Here is a 21,146-nt window from a genome sequence, read left to right on the forward strand (position 1 = left end):
GACTACCTTTTTTTTTAATAAATTGTCTTTTGTAGATTACTTAATGAAATTAAAACCTAGCACTTAATATTAAAATATTCTTTAAGTGTATTTTAAATGTAACTAATAGTTAAATGTGATAAATATATTCTGAGGAAAAAACTTAAGCAAAAATAATGTTTACTACAATAATTGTTTTATGTTTTTATTATTACTTTTTTTTTTTCAATACAAATTAACAATATTTTTCTAACATACATTTTTTAACTTGAACGGTGAACGCCAATGATTACAAAAATATATTATTTTTTTAATAAATGTGATCAACATCATCCAATGCTAATTCTGGTTTGTCATATCCAAGAGCTTCGGGTGTGTCTATACCTAATTCTTGAAGAGTAGGTGAGATTTCTTGTAAAATGTATGGGTAGATGCTTTTATCGATTTCACTTTTGATTCGCACACTCTCAAGGAATCTTATTGCCATGGCATAATCGTTAAGACGACGACAAGCTTTCAGCGCAGCAATAATCACCTAATAAAAATTATAACACATACACGTCACAATCAGTCATACATTAGTTTGTATAATACATATTAAAATAGCATAGATAGCAGTTAAACATACTTTTGGTTCGGCTATTGCGTCTTGACCAGCCAGATCATTCATTGCTTTCCTTGCTTCCCATCCGTCAATGTCACTGCGGTTGAAGTATGCTTCATATCTTGAGTAGAATTCTTCATCGGTCTCTTCTTTGTGCTCAGACATAAACCTAAAGGACGCCATTAACGATCGAAAACATATGCATTAAAACATATTCCGAACTCAATCAAAGTGAAGTATTTATTACCTCGCAGAAACAACGGTGATCGGTTTGATCGTAGACTGTCGCCCGATAGTCATGACTCCTCGGGATATTTTTGAACAAGTACGCAACACCGAAGGGAACATTGTCGTTAGTTATTTTGTTCCGACTAGATGAATATTTATTTGAGTACGACAAGACGAAATGTTTAGGAAAATACGAGAATAACGCTAGAAAATATAACACACAGAAAATTATTTGACCGAAACGATAAGTCAGAAAACCATTAGTACCTCGTCCAGTCGTCCTAGTGGAAAAAAAGTAATCAAACATCTGTTGAACAGTGAGGTTATAAATATGAACGTGATACGGATTTTATATAATTTTTTTTGATTATTAAAATGGTCACACTGATAAAGTCTTTTCGCAAGAGGTATTTCTGCACACTATTCACAGTATTTACTATTTTTGAATAAATATTATATTTTTAACATCACAAGGAGATGTGAGATGACAACCGAACTACGGAGATTACTTATTATATTTAACGATAGTGCTGAGTGCTGACTGCCGAGTCATTGGTGATTTACCATTTACCTATGTACATTATACCAAATCGTTAATTTAAAATTTAAAGTGTATTGTGTAATTTAATATTCATAATCAAAATTTTATTTATTAACCATATGATCAACAGATCAAGTGAACCACGCTTAATGTTTATTGCAATCGTTTTTTCAAAAATGTTCTACACATTTTTTCCATCAGCAGATTTTTGGCATACATACCATAATGATCATAAATCATAATGACGTATCGCATTGGTGTGAAGACATGAAGTATAATAACAGAATAAATGAAATATTTCATTTATTCCGTGGTATAATTAGTCACCTACATTAATTGTGTATGATGTTAGAAGTAGACTGTCTTTTTGGAATTCTATTTTTCAGCATCCGTGGTAAGGTGTGTTAGCAAATAAGTAAAAAAACATTAACATTAAACATGTGTATCGACTATCGAGTGACTAAAATAATGAAAATAATTTAATTAACTAAAACTACAATTTATTGTGCAGTGAGGTTTTGTTTAAGCGATAACTGACAAATTTCAAGATTGTCGCTCGATAGTCGATTGATATTTGAGATTTATTTTGAATGCTTGCACTATTTCAGTTGTAGCAGTTTTCACTCAGTATGTCACAGTTTCTTTGACAATTAAACCCACTTAAACGTCGTTTCCACTTGCTCTGCTTATACTTGTCAGGTAATCAAGTATTTTGTGTTCATACTTGTTTAGCACAGTATTTTTTCAACGCTGTTGATATACATTGAGTAAACAAAATGGAAACATTACCAGCAGAGGTACGTGCAATACGTATTATAATATATTATTCCAACTTTCCAACTGGAGCTATTTTAGCAAATTTTATATTTCTTTTTCTTTTTATATTTATATTATTGATTATTGATTTGTAGATCATCACACAGATAATGGAATACTTACCATTTGATGATCGACGAGAAGTGGCTATGGTCAATGAAGCATTTCATTATGGTTCATATCACCCAATGTTCTCTAGAAAAGAAGTGCTTACCTATCAGTCATTAAATGAGAAATTGAATAGTTTTAACGAATTCAAAAATATGTTGAAGAAATCAAAAAGAAAACTATTTTGTTTGAAATTTGATGGTTTGAATTTTGTAGACGATTTGACCATTTTCACAGACTTAGGGAATCGCATTGTATCACTAGATTTTTATTATTTGCAATCACTAGATGATTCATTTCTGGATGCTATTGCCCAATGCTGTATTAATCTTGAAAAATTAGTATTTGGAAAATTGACAGATTTGTACTTAAGTGATAAGGACCGTCCTCCGATACTCAAATTGTGCTGCATCGAATTAAATTATGTAAAAATCACTGATAGAGAATTTAATCTAATTTTGAAACTTGCACCAAACTTAAAGGATTTAAGTATTATTGGTTCTAACATAAATAGTTCAAGTCTGGTCTTACAAAGGTTTTACCCTCATGATACAAATGATAATGATCATTTATTTAACAAGTACAATTCAGATTATGTTTTTTCGCATAAAAATATTATACATCATTTAAATAATTCTGTTAGATTAAATAGCCTTGTGTTAAGCGAAAGTCATATATTTTTTCAGATTCAACCTTTACAACATAAATTTAAATCATTGGTGTTAAGTTTTGAAAATAAATTTATAAATCAATCCTTCAATTTTATGCATTTTGAGGTATTGAGTCAGTATGTATCTTTAGAACGATTAGAAATACATAATTTACCTGTTGAGTTGTTATCGAATGTATCTAAACTATATAATCTACGGCACTTGATATTAAGTTATATTATTGTGAAATCAAATGTATTTAATGGTCCTGAATTATTAAAATCCTTAAAATCATTTATGCTATCGTTAAAAGATTTGAAACATATCAAGACATTATCCTTTAATAGAGCCGATCAAAATCATTGTATTATGTTTCCAACACTTGCGTTGCCGAACTGCATTTTTAATTCTCTTACATCATTAGACTGTTCTCTTGATACAGATTTTGGAGCATTAATATTAGGTAAAAATTTAACAAGCTTGCGAATCAGAAATGGTGATATTCTTAATGAAGATTATTTAAAACTAATATTCACCAGGTTAACTAATTTAAAGCATTTACATATCGACCGATGTTATAATGTAAATGATTTTATTTTAATTGATTTGCCAATATATAACCTGAAAGGTATAGAAACATTAATTCAAATATTTGAATGTTATTTATCAACCACATCGTACTTTCAGGATTGATTACTTTAAAAATTATGGATTCAAAAGTTTCATATCGATGCTTGCAAAGCATTACAAATTCAAGTTTAAAAGTTTTAATGTTCGACAATGTGTCATTTAAATCAATTAAATCACAGGTAATATAATATTATGGTTTGATCAAATAACAACAGATTTATAATTATTATTATTTACAAAGCTATTTAAATTTGATTTTGACAAAAAATATTAGCTTATTACAAATAATGTTTTTAAATTAAAATAGATAACAAATGAAGTATATAATCTAATAAAAAAACAAAGATATATAATAGAATTTTAATTTACTTCTGTTTTGTTTTGTTTCAGGATGATTTGAATAAATTCGAAGAAAGTATATTAATTTTGAGTGCCAATATTCCTACGTTGACTCACCTTAAAGTTTGTATGAGTCCCACTTGCTTGAGATTAATTGAATCATTAAAATTATTAAGTTATTTTCGGGTTGATGCTAAGATGTTTGTAAATGCGAATTTCAAGAGGATGAAAGAGTTCAAACTTTGGGATTGGTACTAATTTTGTTGTAAATTTAAGGACCTTATTAAAATGATATTTTATTAATTTAACTAATTATAGGTATTTATAATAAGAAAGGAACTATGTGACTGACTTGTTTGGAATGGTGGGAGAAGCACCGACCTTCATAGGCGCAATTTCAATAAAAAAAACTGAGGGTGCTTAAGCTCTACAATTTCCAGGCATAGCGTTGAATAGCTACTCATTGTAATATTATAAAAAAAGTATTTGAGGGTGCTACTTTTAAATTGGGGGTGCTAATACCCCCTAAGTGTCCCCCTATTTGTACCTATGCTGACCGCTAACAATGAAAATTGGTCGTAACCCGGTACTGCTCTTATTCTGACTAGGTTATAGGTAAATACTATTTTAAGTTTTTAATTATTATATACAACCTTTGCTTGACGAGTTTTTAAGACTGCTTTATTATAAGTAAATACTGCATAGGTACTAATATCATAAGTATGAACTTATAACTATTATTATATCAAAATATGAAATAAGACTGTAAAAAAATTTTTTAGTAATTAATATAACATTTAAAAAATTAGAATTATATTTTGTACAAATTTTTTTAAATTTTAAATTTATTTTTAAAATTGTTAATCATCTAAAATATTTTATGGTGATAAAAAAAATAACAACTGTTCTATCACATTATTAATTATTTATTAATGTAGTAAAGCTAATGAAATATTTGATTAATTTAATATTTTGTATCCTTAGTTCATATCCATAACACTGTTAGTGTAGAAAATAAATTTTAAGTATTGTGATTTTTTTTTTTTTTCATGAATTTATACTACCACAAATAATATTATTGTTATTTATTACTATTTAAATCTTAATTACCTTAGTTATGTATTTAGTTTTTTGTCATTATCATTATTTATAATCAATGGTAGTACCTACATGTTTAAGTATAAAATATTATTGTATTACATAACCTGCTGTAATGTATAGGTGTCTAGTATTTATATCTCTATGTTGTGTTGAATTTAGATTACGATAATGGATGTTTTAAATTTGGAAAGAAGACATCTTCTAGTGTTCATAATTATAATAATATTAAAATAACCAATTAAAAACTAATATTATCGAATTTATATATGTAAGTACCAGGTATTTCAGTTTTTTAAACTTTTTAAAATAAAATACCTAATATTATTATAAAAGATATTATTTATTAGTAAAGTATTAACTATTAATCATTATTAAAGTAATAGTTATTTTTAAGAAAATCCATGTTTTCAATATTTGTGTTTTATTTAGTTTCCTGAAAATACATAAAAACCTACAGGCTATAATAATTAAGATTTATGATGTACCTTTAAATTATAGGCTAAAATAACATATGAAAATAGATAAAATGATCGATGAATATTATTTGGTATTATTGGTTTGTGTTTAAAAGTGTAGGTATTAACTATTAAGAGAGGCAGTAGAAGCAATTGCTTTTCTATCATCACTTGTATTTTTTAGATGATACATATATTTAATTTATTTAAAATTTGAATGTACCTAATATATACATATTTGCATAACATAATTATTTAGTTTTAAATTCTAACTTGCTAAGCCGTTCGTTCAAAGTGATTAAGATAGATACAAAGTATGATTTGTTAGGTTACCTATTCAATAGATAAATTAAGAAAATGTCATTACTTATTACGTTTATTAGGTACTCTCCTATAGACAATAATAACTCAAAGATGGCCATATTTACTCCATTAGTAGTTTTGCAAATTATTAGTTACACCAAAACTATGTGTATCTAACTATATGATGGTTACCTACTGGCTACTTTGAAAATGTGTAATTTGTTACAAGTTATAGATGAAGTAGGTAATACCATTGATTATAAATACTAGTATTTATAATCAATGGTAATACTTGGGTAGATACATTTAAATTTACAAGTTAGATACTTGAATATTGGGGGGGGGGGGGTTATGAGAAAAATGCATTAGGTACCTGTGTATGCTTTACCTATCAAAAATTTAAAAACTTATTAACATTAAAATTTATTTAAACATCGATTAAAAACTATAATCGGTAACTAATGAGAACTCAATATACCACGGTAGAGTGTTATCATTGTAATCAAGAAGGATACATACTATATAATATAGCTAATATATTTCAATATTTAAGTGTTAAGACTAAGCACTAAGAGAATGTTAGCGTACTATTTGTTTTCTCTCTGACCCACGCGCAACATGGCAAATTTTACATTCACAATAATGCGGACTATTAGTCTATATCTATATTAATTTCTCAAATAAGAGTGAAATTACATCTTACAATTTAAAGTAAAGAATATTATCTAGGGCATCTCATAAGCGTTTTAATATATTATAACTTTAAGAGGATGCTATACACGCATGTATTGTCTCTGTCCAAGGGTGGCAGGGAGGGGAAAATTTCCCCCTAGCTTTCCTGCTAGTTAAAATAATTATATCCAAATTAAATATTCTAAAATCTCAAAAATCATTATTGGTACCAAGGTGTATTGATAATTGATATAGGTAATAACCTATATAGTCGGTAGGAAAATATTTCTTTTTTTTAAAGATTGTGAATTTTATCCAACTTTGAAGAGAAGTATTATTATTTATATGACTATTCCACCAACAACTTGTAGTATAGAAAGGACATTCAGCAAATTACGTCATATTAAAACCTGGTTACGTTCAACAATGTGTGAGAACCGTTTATCCGGATTATGTATGTTAAGTTTACATAGAAAAAAAATCGAAGAACTTAATTTATCTGAAAAAGTTATTAATGAATTTGGAAAAATAAAATAAAATTACAATTTGTGCTCAATTAGTTAATATAGTCTATAAGTGTAAAATATAATATTAATTATTATATTATCTTTAAACATTTTTTATAAATAAACCTAATACATTATACCTACATTAATAGAAGTGTTTGATTATGAATAAAAATTAAAGCTATCCCCAAGGCCGTAACTGAAAAAAATTTCGGGGGGACCAACATTTTTTTAAAATTTTTAGTCAATAAACTATATTTACCACTAAAATATTTTTAAAAATGTCAGGGGGAGAGGTGGACCCTTGGATCCCCCCTTCAGATACGGCTTTGGCTATCCCCCCCTGAAATTTGACCTGCGGGCGCCCTTGTCTTTGTCTTATACACGCATAACATACCAAGTTAAAAACTGTTTTGTTCGGGACAACTTTACTCTCTCGATATGTATACCAAAATTACCAAAATTTTAAATCGCATTGAGAAGAACTTTACCTGTGTTGTAGCATTTTAATTTTTTTGATAGTGGTAACCAATCATTTTTAATAATTAAATGAAAAAATCTTAAAGTTTTCAAACCGATAACTTTAATTGCATATTTGCATTCATATTATCAAAAAAATTAAAATGCTACGATACAGGTAAAGTTCTTCCCAATGGGATTTATAATTTGGTTGTTTTGATTAAAATATCGAGGGAGTAAAGTTGTCCCGCACAAAACACTTTTTAACTGTGTTACGAGTGTATGACAGACAACACATGCAAGTATATCGTCGTCTTAAAGCGAGTTATGAATTTTTTTAAATGTATAAATAATTTAAAATTTTAAAATAGGTACCTATTCATAACTCGCTTTAAAATTAAATTAAAATATAATAAAACGCTTATGAGATGTCCTAGGTTCTTAACTTTAAATTTTATAATAGTTCATTTCACTTTAATTTGAGAAATTAATATGGTTATACACTTATATTGGTTATAATCATTATTGTGGACGTAAAATTTGCTATGTTACGCGTGGGTTAGAGAGAGATAATAAATACTACACTGACATCCTCTTAATTTTTCAAAGCATTATGCTTGGAGTCGTTTAGTATACCTACATTATAACTTATGTCTTATACAAAATATTAAGTAGGTATATAGCAGAATATATATATGATATACCATGTATATTGAATATTCTACTTTCTAGTTTTTCACAACTCGCTGTATTTGTATAAAACCACCGGAAAGTTCCAAAAATTGTCTTGAAAACACCATTCATATGACCGAATACAGTACAAAAACTAAATGGAATATATGCAGCAGGTCATAATAGGTATACATGTGATTATTAACATGCAAAATAACAAAAAAAAACAATATATTACAATATCATTGAAAAATTAACTAGTTAATGACTTAATGTGAATAAAAACTTGATTTATAAATTGAAGTAGGTACACGTTTGACATTGTTTGCTTGTACAATGAACAAATCAAACAAATTTCACATAGTAGAATGTAAAATACAGTAATTATAGGATACGAATATTATATTACACATTAAAATTTAATCCCTACTTGTTATACAATACTTATACAATATTTAACAAATTGTCTTTAATTGATAATAATATTAGATACAAAACAAAACTATGAGCAAGTGTATGACTAGATGAAACGTAGCTAGTAACATTGTCGTAAATGGCACCCGTCGTCTCATCCAAATAATCTGTAAACAGTAAGAAATTAATACTGGGTTACGACAGGAAAATGACGAATTATATGTTTATAAAAAGGAGTGTAACTCACCTGTTACTTCGGTGACATTGACGCTGTACTTGTAGTTTTCACCTTCAAAAAGTACTTCGTTGGATGATTCAACGACAGTTGTGATTTCTAAGACAATGAGATACAAAGGATAGTAATAACTAATAATAATACAATAATTGTTTTGAATAAAATGAAAAATGAACTAGGTATATATGCGTAGGTACTGGCAATAAGGCATTTAAAAAACAATAAAAAAAAATGATGAGCAAGTGGATATCTGTTGTATAGTAGACATGGAGATGACTTGATGAGTAGGTCACTATAATGGATGTGTTTAATTTGAATTCAATGTCAGGTATCATTGTATTCGGATACGAAAAACGATTCTGAACGGAGATAATTTGTAATTCTAGGATAATTAGTAGGATAATATATTATATATTATTACCTATATTTAAATTGTAATATATATCGTTAAAAATAACGATAAAAAATAAAAAAATAAAATAAAATAAAATTCGATAAAAATTCGATTTTGTAAAAAATAAATTTCATACGCTCATAAAATGTTTTCTATAATATCGACGCTAGAGTTTTTTTTTTACTGTTATTTGAAGAAAAAGTTATGGAGAACCTTGTGTTGGGTTTTTTAACCTTCGATATAAATCACAACAATTTTATGAATTTTCAACTTCAACATTCCTTGCAAATTTTCGCGATTTTGACATATTTTGTAAACATTTGAATTTTTAATGATTATAAACAAAAATAGTGACTAACGATTTTTGATTTTTTTGTACTACAATAAGAACAACTTATAATAAACCTTGTATTAAATTTTAAAGATTTTTTAGAAAGCCAAATTTCTTTTAACGGCATTTTTTAAAATTTAGAAAAGTCGAAAATTTCAATGGCCTATAAATAGTTTAAATTTTTTTTAAATATTTTGAAAATTGAATCGTAAATAGATAACGCTAATATAAACATCTGGGGAATATTTCAAGTATTTACAATGATTCGTTTTTGAGTTACAGCAAAATCAAAAAAATCGATTTTGTCAAAAAGGGGTTTTCGTAAAAATTCCCGTTTTCCGTTACTTTTTCATGGTTTTTCGGGTTTTTTTCTGACGCTTTTGAAAACTACTGGAAATTTTAAAGTACCAACTAGATTCAATTTCCTTTTCAAAGAGGGGCTGAAGTTAAAAATCAAAGCACTATTACTACTCCAAAAACATAATGACAAACACAAAAATAAAAAAAAAAAATAAAAAAATAACACACATCGTTGTAAAATCAATACATTCATCACTTCGTTCAGAATTTTAAAGCTGGCAATAATAGAGGTTTTTGAAATATATTTTTTTTGATAGAATTATAAATCGTAATGTAAAAAATATCTACAGTGTTATGATTTCGTGATATATATGGGTTCTAAATTTGAAATATTTAAAAATTGGAAATTTCACTCTTGAAATATTCCAATAAAATATTGAAAAATATTTTTTCTTCTTCTAAACGTAATCTTGACTATGTGCCTGAACTCTTGTTATGTTCCTACACTTTTGCGAGGGTTATTTGAAATACACGGTTTAATGTATTAGCTGGAGATAAAATATTAGCCTGGAAATTAAACAAGTGTGGTTTGAGGCAATCGTCCATGCCTGTTTGAATAAGGAACCTATCAAATTCAACTGCGGGGTGTTATCCATTGCGAATGAAAACTGTGAGACCATAACGCGCGGATAAACGGCTCCGCGTGAAATTAGCCTTTAAATCAAGGTAGGTATATATTTGATAATAATTATTATTGGAAGTCTGCACGTAGTGGACACTAATAAGTGGTATGTTATAAATGTTACCAAAATCAAAATTTTATATATTAGATAAATTTTTTTTTACATTTGTCTGGCAAATTATATTTCATTATGTATTTCACCCATCAGTTAATTGACCGATAAATTTGGGGAGGAGGGTCGACCTGCGCGACCTTCCGTTCGATCAAGTCCTTGTTTACTATAATATGCTTATAATTTATAGGCTATAAATTATAATAAATAATCACTAATAATATTATTCGTGTACCAACCATAAAGCTTAATGATGCCGTCAGTCTCGCCGAGAGCGTTTACTGCTACACATCTGTAACTACTGAAATCTTCGGCACTAACGTTGGATATGTGCAAAATCATTTTGCATACGTATCCAGTTCTAATTTTATCGTCTAAAAATCTAGAACCTGCACTCATAAAACAAAAAAGACTGTTTCAATTACGGTGAAAATGTTAGGTTTTATCTTATATATAGGTAATAAGTTATTAATAATTATTTCGGACTCTTTTCTTTTCTTTATTTAACAAAGTTCTTTTTATTTTGTTTTATATTATTAACATACATCTAAACAGCAAACTTTTGGGTTTAAGTAGAATCAATTTTATGTAGTTATCTTTAATATTGGCGTGAATCGATACTTTCTATCAAACTTAGAGGTGTTATTGTGTAACATTTTATTTCTATCAGATCTATCTATGTTAATGCGTTGGGTTTTTGTTACTTTTAAAGTATCTATTCAAGCAAATTATGAGCATTTTTAAATTGCATTTAAAAAGTATATAAACTTCTAATTGCAATTTAAACAATTAATTATGTTTTAAAATTTAAGTATCGTAAAACATCGAAGTACAAACACAGAAAATGTTCTTACATTTGTGATTTTTTATAGGTAAATTTACTCAAATAATCAAGTTATAAGTATAACAATAGAGAATTGGGAATTGAGAATTTAAATTTGGTATGTTGTGCGTTTGTGAAATGGCGACAAACACGCAGATGTATAATAATTATAGTTATAAATTGTTATGTACGTACCGGAAACTATCATATCCCCGCGTTCGTTCGTCCAATAATTGATCGAAGGAGGATTCGCTTCTGTGTGGCATTCCAGTTTCGAATAGACTCCTATCCGAGCTCCTTCTAATTGATTGGGAATCATCAGCATCGGAGGAACTATAACGATATTCCGTTAATATAATAATGACAGACCGACTAATAATATTCGATGCCAATCAAAATAGTTTTCATTGTACAATACATATTATTATGTATGATTAAATGAATGAATTAATACTTAGGTAGGCAGTACTGGTATAGCAGTAATGTATCATGCACTCACAGTGTACGGTGACGTTGATGCGCTTGCTCCGGGTAGGCGGCACCCCGTTGGAAGCCACACACAGGTAAGATCCCATGTGTAATCTGCTGATCTTTCTGATCATTAACTTTTCGCCATCGATCACGTTCACTGTAATAATTACACAACAACAATATCATACATTATAATTTATAAAAATTTCAGATATGAGTGTTGAAGAAAGTAAAAAAACAAAAGTAGATAATACTACTACTATACTGTCCAGCTGAACAATAACTAATTTATTCTATTCTATTATTGTACTATATGTGTATAATAATAAATAATAAAGATACATTTTACATTCAACATTCAATAAATCATATAATAACTATAGTGAATTATTTGTTCATAATATTTTTACCTGTAATACCATTATAGTTAATATCTAAACCGTCCTCTCTTCGCCACATAATGTACGGTTCGGGATATCCTTGAGCTTTACACTGTAAAACCATGTCTGATCCTTCTTTCACTATGAGATCCATGCTGGATTCTTCTTCGATCACTTTCGGAGGAACTGAAACACAGACGATAAATGTCATATAGCTAATGAGTTTTGTCGATCGATTAAAATAAAATATTATTGCCTAATAGTAATAATAATAATAATAATAATGATATTATGCAGTTTAGGCAGTTTTAAAAATCTTACCGACAACTTGTAGATATCCTTTTTGACTCGTCATGGGCTCCGTGTTGATCTGGCACATATACCAGCCTCTGTCGGTCTCCTGTACATTGCGGATATGCAGAAACCACGTCCGATGGTCATTGTAAGATAATGTTATTCTTGCATTTTCGGTCACCATTCGGTGGTGTATAGAAAGTATGGTTTGGGTGCTAACGCGAACCCAAGCGACCTAAACATAACGCGAATAGTTAATATTAACCATATTAAATGTTAATACATAGAAATTTACGTTTATAATGAGTTAATAGTTTAAACAATGTTTGGTATAATATAAAATGTATCTATGTAGTTTTACAGTATTATACGATATATTGTTTGACTGTTAGGTATTGAAACAGAGAACTTAAGTACTCGCACTTAAGAAGATGTTATACCCGCTTGTGTTGTCTTTGTCTTACTAATGCATATCATATCAAATTTACGTTCAGCACATTTTTATGTTCTTAACTTTAATATTCCAATATTAATTGGAGTCAATTTATCTATTATCAAATTTAAAGGTAAAAATATTATCTAGGACATGTCATATACTTTCATTGACATTATAATTTTCAAGTGAGTTATAGGCTTATAGCTATGTTCTATGTAAAAAAATACAATTTCAAAATGTTCATAACTCACTTTAAAATGATAATATCAATAAAAGCATATTATTCTGGTTCATATTATGTATGATTATTGATTCATCGTTATAATAGTACCTTGTAAATAGCTCAATTAGCTTATTAGGTTAATAGAATTTAGTCAAAAATTTTAGTACTGATTATTTATTTTTGAGTTATATACTCACAAAAAAAAAAATTGATCTTTATTAAAAACTGGATTTGCGTAACAATTTTTGTTTTCCAATTTATTTTAAAAAATACTAAGAATTTGATTTTTATGACTTCCTCAAAAAAATACTAACTAGATCCAATTTTTTACAGAAACCATCCTCAATATTGAAAGTCGAAACATTTTTATTTCTTTAAAAGTTGATGACTGATGACAGTCACATAAAAATAAAAATAAAATTATAAATTTAATATATTCATAGCTTCGCTTAAAATTGAATATAAATAGTTTTAGATCAATTATAAAATATTAAATTTTAAGGTTTTGTATCAAATTTTATATATAAAGTGTGCTGTTTTTAGATCCACGGATACACGTATAATAGGTACCTATTTATTTATTTATTATATTTCAATGCCGCAAGGGTACAGAGATATGATATCAATATTATAATATTATACATGATTAAATTACATTAATCCTAATGATTGTGTTTATATTACATTAAGGGTTAAGTCTACTAATGTAATGTACAGTTTATTAACGGAACATATAATCTGCAGGCGCGTAGAAAAATAAATTTTCATTTATATCAAATAAATGTACGCGTTATTTTTACTTTTTGCAATAGTTTTCAAGTACCTTAACTCTTAAGTACCTACTCTAAGTAGTTTTCAGTAAGGGTCTTCCAATGATTACAATATAATATATCAAATATAAAATGGAACGGTATCGTTAAAAGATATACGATACAGTAAATAGAAGAATGATTGAAGAGTTTTATTTTATTATATAATATACGTTTTGGAGAACAAAATCCTTTAAATGTATGTATTTTAAATTAATGGCAAAAGAAGAAAGAAAAGTTTCAATTTAATATTGATGAATCACGAACATTTTATCTTAATACTTCCATAATTTAATTTTTAATTTTCGTACAAATTACTTTCGAAGTTTTACAGGTCAGTAAATAAGAAGTATGGTTGGTTTATTATTTTACCAGATATTAATTATATTATGTTTTCCATTTGAAATTGTTTTATTTTAAATTCATACATTTCAAACTACAGAATCTCTGTTGTTTTTAGAATTAATCACATAAATTCGAAACTTAAAAATAATAATATTAAATACTTATTATGAATGGATAGTTATTAATATTATATTGAAATATAAATATACTGAATAAGATGTGTTAGCCATGGTATCATAAAATATTATAACTTATAATTTTAAGTACATATATATTATATTATGTATTATATATTTATTTATGTATCAAATATAATATATAAAATCTCATTTCCGGCCTTTCAGATTTAATAAAAATATTTACAGTTCGCCAATTACTTATGGCGTAAATAATAATACAACATCATATTATATACATTACACAGAGTGATGCACCAAAATTTGGCTCCTTTCATCCTTTTTTTTGTTTTTATCAATTTTATTTATTTAAATTTTGAATTCTTGAATTTCTAAGGACACTTAAAGTTAATTTTTCTAAATAATGTATAAGGTTATACATTATGTATTTTACATAGGTGTCTACTTATTTATTTTTTTCGTACCCCTAATTATTAATTTATTATAGTCCGAACATTTTTACAAATTATAATCTTCACATATAAGTATAACATATAATACCCTTCAATGACATACATAATCTATAAGTATATTTGAAAATATTGACTTGAAATTCTCCAAATTAATTAAGTGTTTTAATAAATACATAATTTAAAGACATACAAAGGGACGAGGTTTGTGCTTGGTGAAACACCCTGTACATATAATAACGTTATTTAATAGTACGAGAATAAAGGTAGTGGCTACGACCTGCAGTCACGCGTCGACGGATTTCGCAAATAGGTATAACAATAAGCCGCACTGGGAAACGCTATATATTATTATATTATACTTATATACATTATACCGGCGATGCGTCTCAAGATTAAGTACGTACGCGAGCCATCGATCAATTAAGAAACTCCAATCGACAACGGCGGCGGCGGGCGGCGTATACGCACGAAGATATTGTTCCACAATATTAATATGATAATATATTATACACCGAGCAGCTCGAGCTGCTACCTATATACAATATAGGTACTATATACTATTAGGATGATTTTATTACTGCTCTTTAATTACGCGAGAAGAAAACGTAAATATTTTTTATACAGAAAATCTCTACTTTTCCCTGCTATTTCTTCGTTTTTATATGAGAGTGAATTGTGTTAAATTTACTGATGACAATTCACCAATTCTCGTGTCAAAAAAGGGTCAAAACGTGACAAAAAAAGGGTAGTTTAGTGATTTTTCGAATTCAAAAAAAAATAAGAAAAATACGCTGTATATATATAGGTACTATAACGCGAATACAAATCCAAACATTTTCTACTCGTTTCACGCGCTTTGACGTTGACGGCCGAGCTCGGAATACGAAATCCGAGAAAATAATAATAATAATAATAATAATAATATGAAGTAAGCACATTATTATATTACGTGTATATGCGCGTACCTACAGGTATCATAATATCATTAGTACGCCGCACACTCGCGCACGGGGACGTATGCACGAGATATCGAGATACGTACCTATGTAACGAAAATAAAATAAAATTTTTTTGATTTACTACTGCTGTCGTTGTTCGTATCACCCGAGGGGATACGACCCAATAAAATTCGCAAATCTTTCACGTGTGTTTATATACGATTGCGGGCCCCGTCATCTGGTCCACGTGCTGTATATATATAGCATTATAATAATGTTATGTGGCATGGGTATTAGGTGAGCAGCAGTGGCGTTGGGTAGGATGAGCTGTGTTTTACTGCCGCGGTCGTCACTACGTCTCCTCGGGAATCAGAATAATAGTCACGACGGGTAAGGGATCAAGCCTGAGGCGCGGGATTTCGGCGGGGAACGGCGGCGGTGGCGGTCTACACTAATAGGATCGAACGTTACACATACACACACACACACACGCACACATATACATACAGTAGATCACGTCACGATATTATATAACCGGATAGCTACTTTGAATGCAGCTCGTCGTCTCGGATATCCGGCGGGACCAACCTGTAGTGTGAATATAATAATAAATACCACCACCGCGGTTTATAACATTACCTCTCGGTGACGGCGCCGTGTACGTATCTTATATGTATAATATATATATACATCTGTTAGTATTGAAAATGCCTATATAAATCCAACATAGGTGTTCGCCGACCTACATTTCAAGTGGTGTCTATGTATAGTTGTTTTTTGGGTTATTAGCTTCTTTAGTTGTGATGCCTCCTGCTGCAGCCTATCCTTTAATAGGTACTTATTGTTATCGCCTGTTGTGCAGTAACGCTAATAAATTATCACATCTGAACGTTTTTTAGGCAGGTATTAATTTGGTAGGCTTTACGCGATCGTAAGTAATTACTTAATTTTAGCTTTAAAAGATGTAAAAAATGTTAATATATTATAGCTATTGTAATACAATCTATTGACATAAGCGGATTTCATCTGACTGGCGGAGAATCAATGTAGAACATAAATTGTAATAGGTAAAACCTTGGAATTTTAACAAAACCTTCATTTTACAATGTAAATGGATACTAAAAAAGGATTTAGTAAAATTCATATTTTAAAGAAAGGTTTACATAGGGATTTGATAGCTCGCGAAAAACGATTATTACTTTATTTATATAGCATTATATATATATATAATATAAAATAGTTATTATAATTGGATACATTTCAGAATTTTGTTTTATATTTTATAAGAGGACGCTACACCCACATGATGTGCTGTCTCTGTTTTACACATGTACAACACAACAAAATTGTTTTGCACGGGATAAAACCACTCAGGCTGTAGTGATAGTTAAGACTCCAAATTAATATACAATATAGTTGAGAAAATTTTCTGTAAAATATCGGTTTTTTTTTTTATATATCACTTTTACGAAAAAAGTTTTTATTGTTTCAAAATTTATTTTCGAATTTGAATAATTTTTGTAATTTCTATATCGAAAAAATAAAAATGTAATTTCATAGATAATGTTCTCAACTAGTTATGCTATTACTAGTAAGTTAGTCTTCTCAGTATTTTTCCGTGTAAAACAGTTTTTCCGATGTTTTTTATTTGTAAGACGAATACGTAGAGTTAGCGTCCTCTTAAAGCCATCCATTTAACGTTGCACTCAACACGTATTTTTGTAGCTATTATTGTGTTTTTTTTTTTGTTCAATTACAGTTCAGTTGTTTAGATATTATTATAACACACGTTATTTTATAAACGTCTTGATTAACGGTCTCCACCTCAACAATAAATTCACCATCACGAATAGGTAAATGACTGACTTTCCTTTACCATTACCACTTCAGTAATAAATTAATATTTTTGATTTATTACAATATTACACGCATTACAGTGTCGCGTTTCATTATTTGAATATAAATAAAAAGATATTATTTTTTTTTTAAAGTTTTGAACGTCATTAAATCGAGTGTTAAATAACTAATCGAACAATGTTTTAATCATATAAGAGATCTAGTTTTTAACGGATTACGAATAGTATACGCAGACAGATAGTAATAAAAAACATAAATCCGTACAGGTAATGATACTGACTAGAAAAAAAAAATGTCTGCATAAACCATATTAATTATAGTGATCAGCTTTCTTAGTAATTTAGTTTTTTTGTCATCATCGAATATTCGAATACACATACCACATACCATTCGTGTAAAACAATGCAATCAACAGTGTCGGCATTAATTTATAGCACGAGTTATGGTCTAGCCTTTCACAAGCGTAAGTTTTCATTCATATAGGATCCGACTCCGTCAGCGGAGAGTTCAATGTTACAATACAATAACTGTTAAGTTCAACAAGATACATAGGATATTAGTTAAAAGCTTATATTTATCGAATATCTAGCAATGATTTGCTATATTCTATCGATAATATCGGAATCTCGAGCATCGTCGGCAACGACATCGATGACGGCTCAGCCAATGCCGCCGTTATCGACGATAATATTATTGGACGATAACGATGGCGGTATGGTGAGTACGATCATACGAAGGAGAAAACGTATAACGGCCGTAGTCAGCTAGTATAGTTGTCGAATCGAGATATTGCGCTGGTTGCAGTGTTATGCTAAATCGCGACGAACTGTTATCACTACAGAGAATAGAGTTTTGAATACACGACTCGTACATTCGTAATTCTATGATAACCCGCCTCACGATCTTGAAGCAAACGAATCGGATGGCGGATCACCTGAACTCAGTGTACGGAGGCAGACCATCCTCGTATAATGTAACTAAATCGTTTACCGATGACATCCGATGCGATTTCGTGCGCGCTTCGCTGGAAACCTCGAACTTGGGTAATATACTAATATATATCATCATGTACATACTAACTAACAATTATTATATGAGTAAACACGATATTTTATAATAATTCATTTCATTTGTTTTTTTCATTATTAGTATTATTCTATTTGTATATGATTAAGTATATATTCACACAATTAATGTTATAAATAAGAACCTATTAACATGACATTAGCCGAAGGCTATTTTGAAAAATAAAAATAATAATATTTAGGGCGGGCGGGTTATAGGATTTGAAAGATTTGCGGGGGGGACGGTCAATAGGCTATTTTGTACTACTAGCATAATTTTTTTTGTCATTTTTACTTATGTATATTGTATATAGAGTGCAAAACGGATTAGTTGCTTATACTTTAAGATACTCTCAGCAAAATCTATTTTGGTGAGGAGGAGGTCAAATCAAAATGTAACATAAGTCTCCGTCGGCATTTGCCTTAAATCCTCTACCGATAAACGCCAGCTGCTGTGTTTGTATGCGCTGGCGTCTGGTGGTATAATAATGTATAAAATTCATGCCGCCGGCAAAAGAACCGATGGAAAATATAAAAGGTTAAAATGTATACGACATTATGCAGAAACTTATTTTTTTTTCTGATTCCCATACAACAACCCAGCCGATGCGGCACGTTTATGTTCTCAAAGCAATAAGTCCGTGAAGTAATATTTATAATTACTACTTTGGAACTAATATACACAAGTGTATATATAGGGTGTCCCGTGAGGATTTACTCATTGCGATATATCCTGAAACAATGGACATATTATACTTTTGTTTTTTTTTTTTTTATAAGACTCACAGGGATAAGGACTACAAGTATTTCATATTTTAATTTAATTTAACGTTTTGTTAAAAAAGTTAAAAAAAAATATTTTGTATTTAATTATTTAAAAAAAAAATCGGAGATTGCCATTTTGTAATCTTTTTCTAAAAATGTTGACGTTTCACCATTTTATCTGTATTAATAATTTCATGATTTTTAATATTTTTTCTAATTTCGAGAAAAATTATGAGTTATTAATACCATAACATAATGATATAATTTATCAGTTTTATCAAACATGTAATCCGAGGGCTCGTGCCTGTAAAATAATACAAAAATATTCTCAAAACTAAAAAAAAAGTATTAATTGATATGTAAAAAGCACACAGCATACAAAATAAATAAATCAATAAATGCGATTTCCGAGATTTATTTCTTTATCATATCTATTTTTTGTATTACCTCTTTGCAACAGTTATATATGGTACAGTAATTATATGGCTATTTAGTGTATAAACGTAGTGGTTATTAAAACGTTAGTACTCTATCTATCTATAATACGTTTAATATGTTTGTGTGATCTGATACTAATAAATCTGTTGGTAGTTTGGTGCCTTGGAGGTCATGGGATCTTTTGGTATAATTGGTTTTAATACTTTATCCCGTGACGTCGATATTTCATGTCTTAACGTCATCAATGTCAATTATTATCGGTGTAGGTACGTGATCTAACTTAATGCACGTTAGAAAATGCTTTAAACACACATAGCTATATATTATGTATCCCAGCGGAATGTCCATTTATATTGTATATAATAAATATTTAGACCGTAAACAATTTATTCGATCCACCTACGTTGGTTGTTATGCTACCTATATATATTATATTTTAAAGTGACCTGGTTAATTCTTATCCAATTGTAATAAAATGTATAATTATTAATTATTTAGTGATACGATACCCCGAATATGTGCCTGATTAACTTATTACGGCTTATAGTTAGACCTGGGTGTACACGTACAAAATTTTCTTTTTCTTTTTATCAATTTAAGTTAAGTTTAATATGTAATATTTTTATAATAATTGTGTTATCGTTATATTTATAATAAAGAAATAAAATTCATGAAATAGATGAATAGATTTCGGTGATATCATATAGCACTTAGTTTTGACATAATTATATGTTTCCATTATAGTTTATTCGACCAACGCGTTTTAAATATAGTAGTATTTGATGTTTCTAAAATAAATGCAATACTATAATAGACATAAAAAGATATATACAATTATCCACGCATAATATCTTGTAAAGGCTAGTTAAATCAAAGCACGCAATGATGAGAAATAAAACAAAATATAAATTCTTGACAACAATTTAAAACAAAATCAGAAATTATAATAAGCTGATTGAGAATCGGTCATATACTCATATCTACCTACACCTTACACATGGGCAATGGACATTGAACACCTCAAGCAAACCTTACTATCGACAGAATACACTCCGTGTGGAGTGGTACTGATGGTAAAATACTCGTTTATATAATAACTGCAAAATGCAAATCCAACGAACAAAAGAAAATGTCATGAAATAGTAGAGAATATCAAGATTAATTATTATTTATTAATAATAAT

General features: G+C 28.8%; 3 protein-coding genes across 6 annotated transcripts in view; 1 reads left to right on the forward strand and 2 right to left on the reverse strand.

Annotated features, from left to right (window-relative positions):
- Nucleotides 1–170: 170 nt before the first annotated feature.
- Nucleotides 171–1,082, reverse strand: LOC132929152 (cytochrome c oxidase subunit 5A, mitochondrial). The gene is made up of 3 exons (XM_060994283.1): nt 831–1,082; nt 608–752; nt 171–514 (listed from the first exon to the last, which is right to left on the reverse strand). The coding sequence occupies exons 1-3, from the start codon at nt 929–931 to the stop codon at nt 290–292; spliced, it is 471 nt and encodes a 156-aa protein (XP_060850266.1). The 5' UTR covers nt 932–1,082; the 3' UTR covers nt 171–289.
- Nucleotides 1,083–1,220: 138 nt separating this feature from the next.
- Nucleotides 1,221–5,154, forward strand: LOC132929150 (uncharacterized). 4 transcript variants are annotated; one of them, XM_060994281.1, is made up of 6 exons: nt 1,221–1,746; nt 2,085–2,149; nt 2,264–3,554; nt 3,614–3,735; nt 3,947–4,146; nt 4,214–5,154. In XM_060994281.1, the coding sequence occupies exons 2-6, from the start codon at nt 2,129–2,131 to the stop codon at nt 4,221–4,223; spliced, it is 1,644 nt and encodes a 547-aa protein (XP_060850264.1). In that variant the 5' UTR covers nt 1,221–1,746; nt 2,085–2,128; the 3' UTR covers nt 4,224–5,154. The 4 variants fall into 4 exon arrangements, with proteins under 4 accessions (XP_060850264.1, XP_060850260.1, XP_060850261.1 ...); XM_060994277.1 differs by having other exon boundaries at nt 1,222–1,751; nt 1,961–2,149; XM_060994278.1 differs by having other exon boundaries at nt 1,222–1,746; nt 1,961–2,149.
- Nucleotides 5,155–8,277: 3,123 nt separating this feature from the next.
- The window catches only part of LOC132929151 (lachesin-like), an 82,851-nt gene continuing 69,982 nt past the window's right edge, over nt 8,278–21,146 (reverse strand). The window contains exons 3-9 of the mRNA XM_060994282.1: nt 12,527–12,734; nt 12,236–12,391; nt 11,854–11,982; nt 11,550–11,687; nt 10,771–10,920; nt 8,725–8,811; nt 8,278–8,644 (exon numbers count right to left, since the gene is read on the reverse strand). Of these exons, the coding sequence (XP_060850265.1) occupies nt 8,508–8,644; nt 8,725–8,811; nt 10,771–10,920; nt 11,550–11,687; nt 11,854–11,982; nt 12,236–12,391; nt 12,527–12,734 (1,005 nt within the window). The 3' untranslated portion in view covers nt 8,278–8,507. The remainder of the gene's footprint in view (nt 8,645–8,724; nt 8,812–10,770; nt 10,921–11,549; nt 11,688–11,853; nt 11,983–12,235; nt 12,392–12,526; nt 12,735–21,146) is intronic.

This window comes from Rhopalosiphum padi, chromosome 4, assembly GCF_020882245.1.
Source record: "Rhopalosiphum padi isolate XX-2018 chromosome 4, ASM2088224v1, whole genome shotgun sequence".
NCBI lineage: Eukaryota > Metazoa > Arthropoda > Insecta > Hemiptera > Aphididae > Rhopalosiphum > Rhopalosiphum padi.

Coding starts and splice junctions, on each gene's coding strand:
- LOC132929152 (XM_060994283.1), bottom strand. CDS start 931: ATGTTCCCTTCGGTGTTGCGTACTTGTTCAAAAATATCCCGAGGAGTC. Junction 753..830: donor ATCACCGTTGTTTCTGCGAG/GTAATAAATACT, acceptor GGCGTCCTTTAG/GTTTATGTCTGAGCACAAAG. Junction 515..607: donor ACGCAATAGCCGAACCAAAA/GTATGTTTAACT, acceptor AATTTTTATTAG/GTGATTATTGCTGCGCTGAA.
- LOC132929150 (XM_060994281.1), top strand. CDS start 2,129: ATGGAAACATTACCAGCAGAG. Junction 3,555..3,613: donor GCCAATATATAACCTGAAAG/GTATAGAAACAT, acceptor TCGTACTTTCAG/GATTGATTACTTTAAAAATT. Junction 3,736..3,946: donor TTAAATCAATTAAATCACAG/GTAATATAATAT, acceptor GTTTTGTTTCAG/GATGATTTGAATAAATTCGA.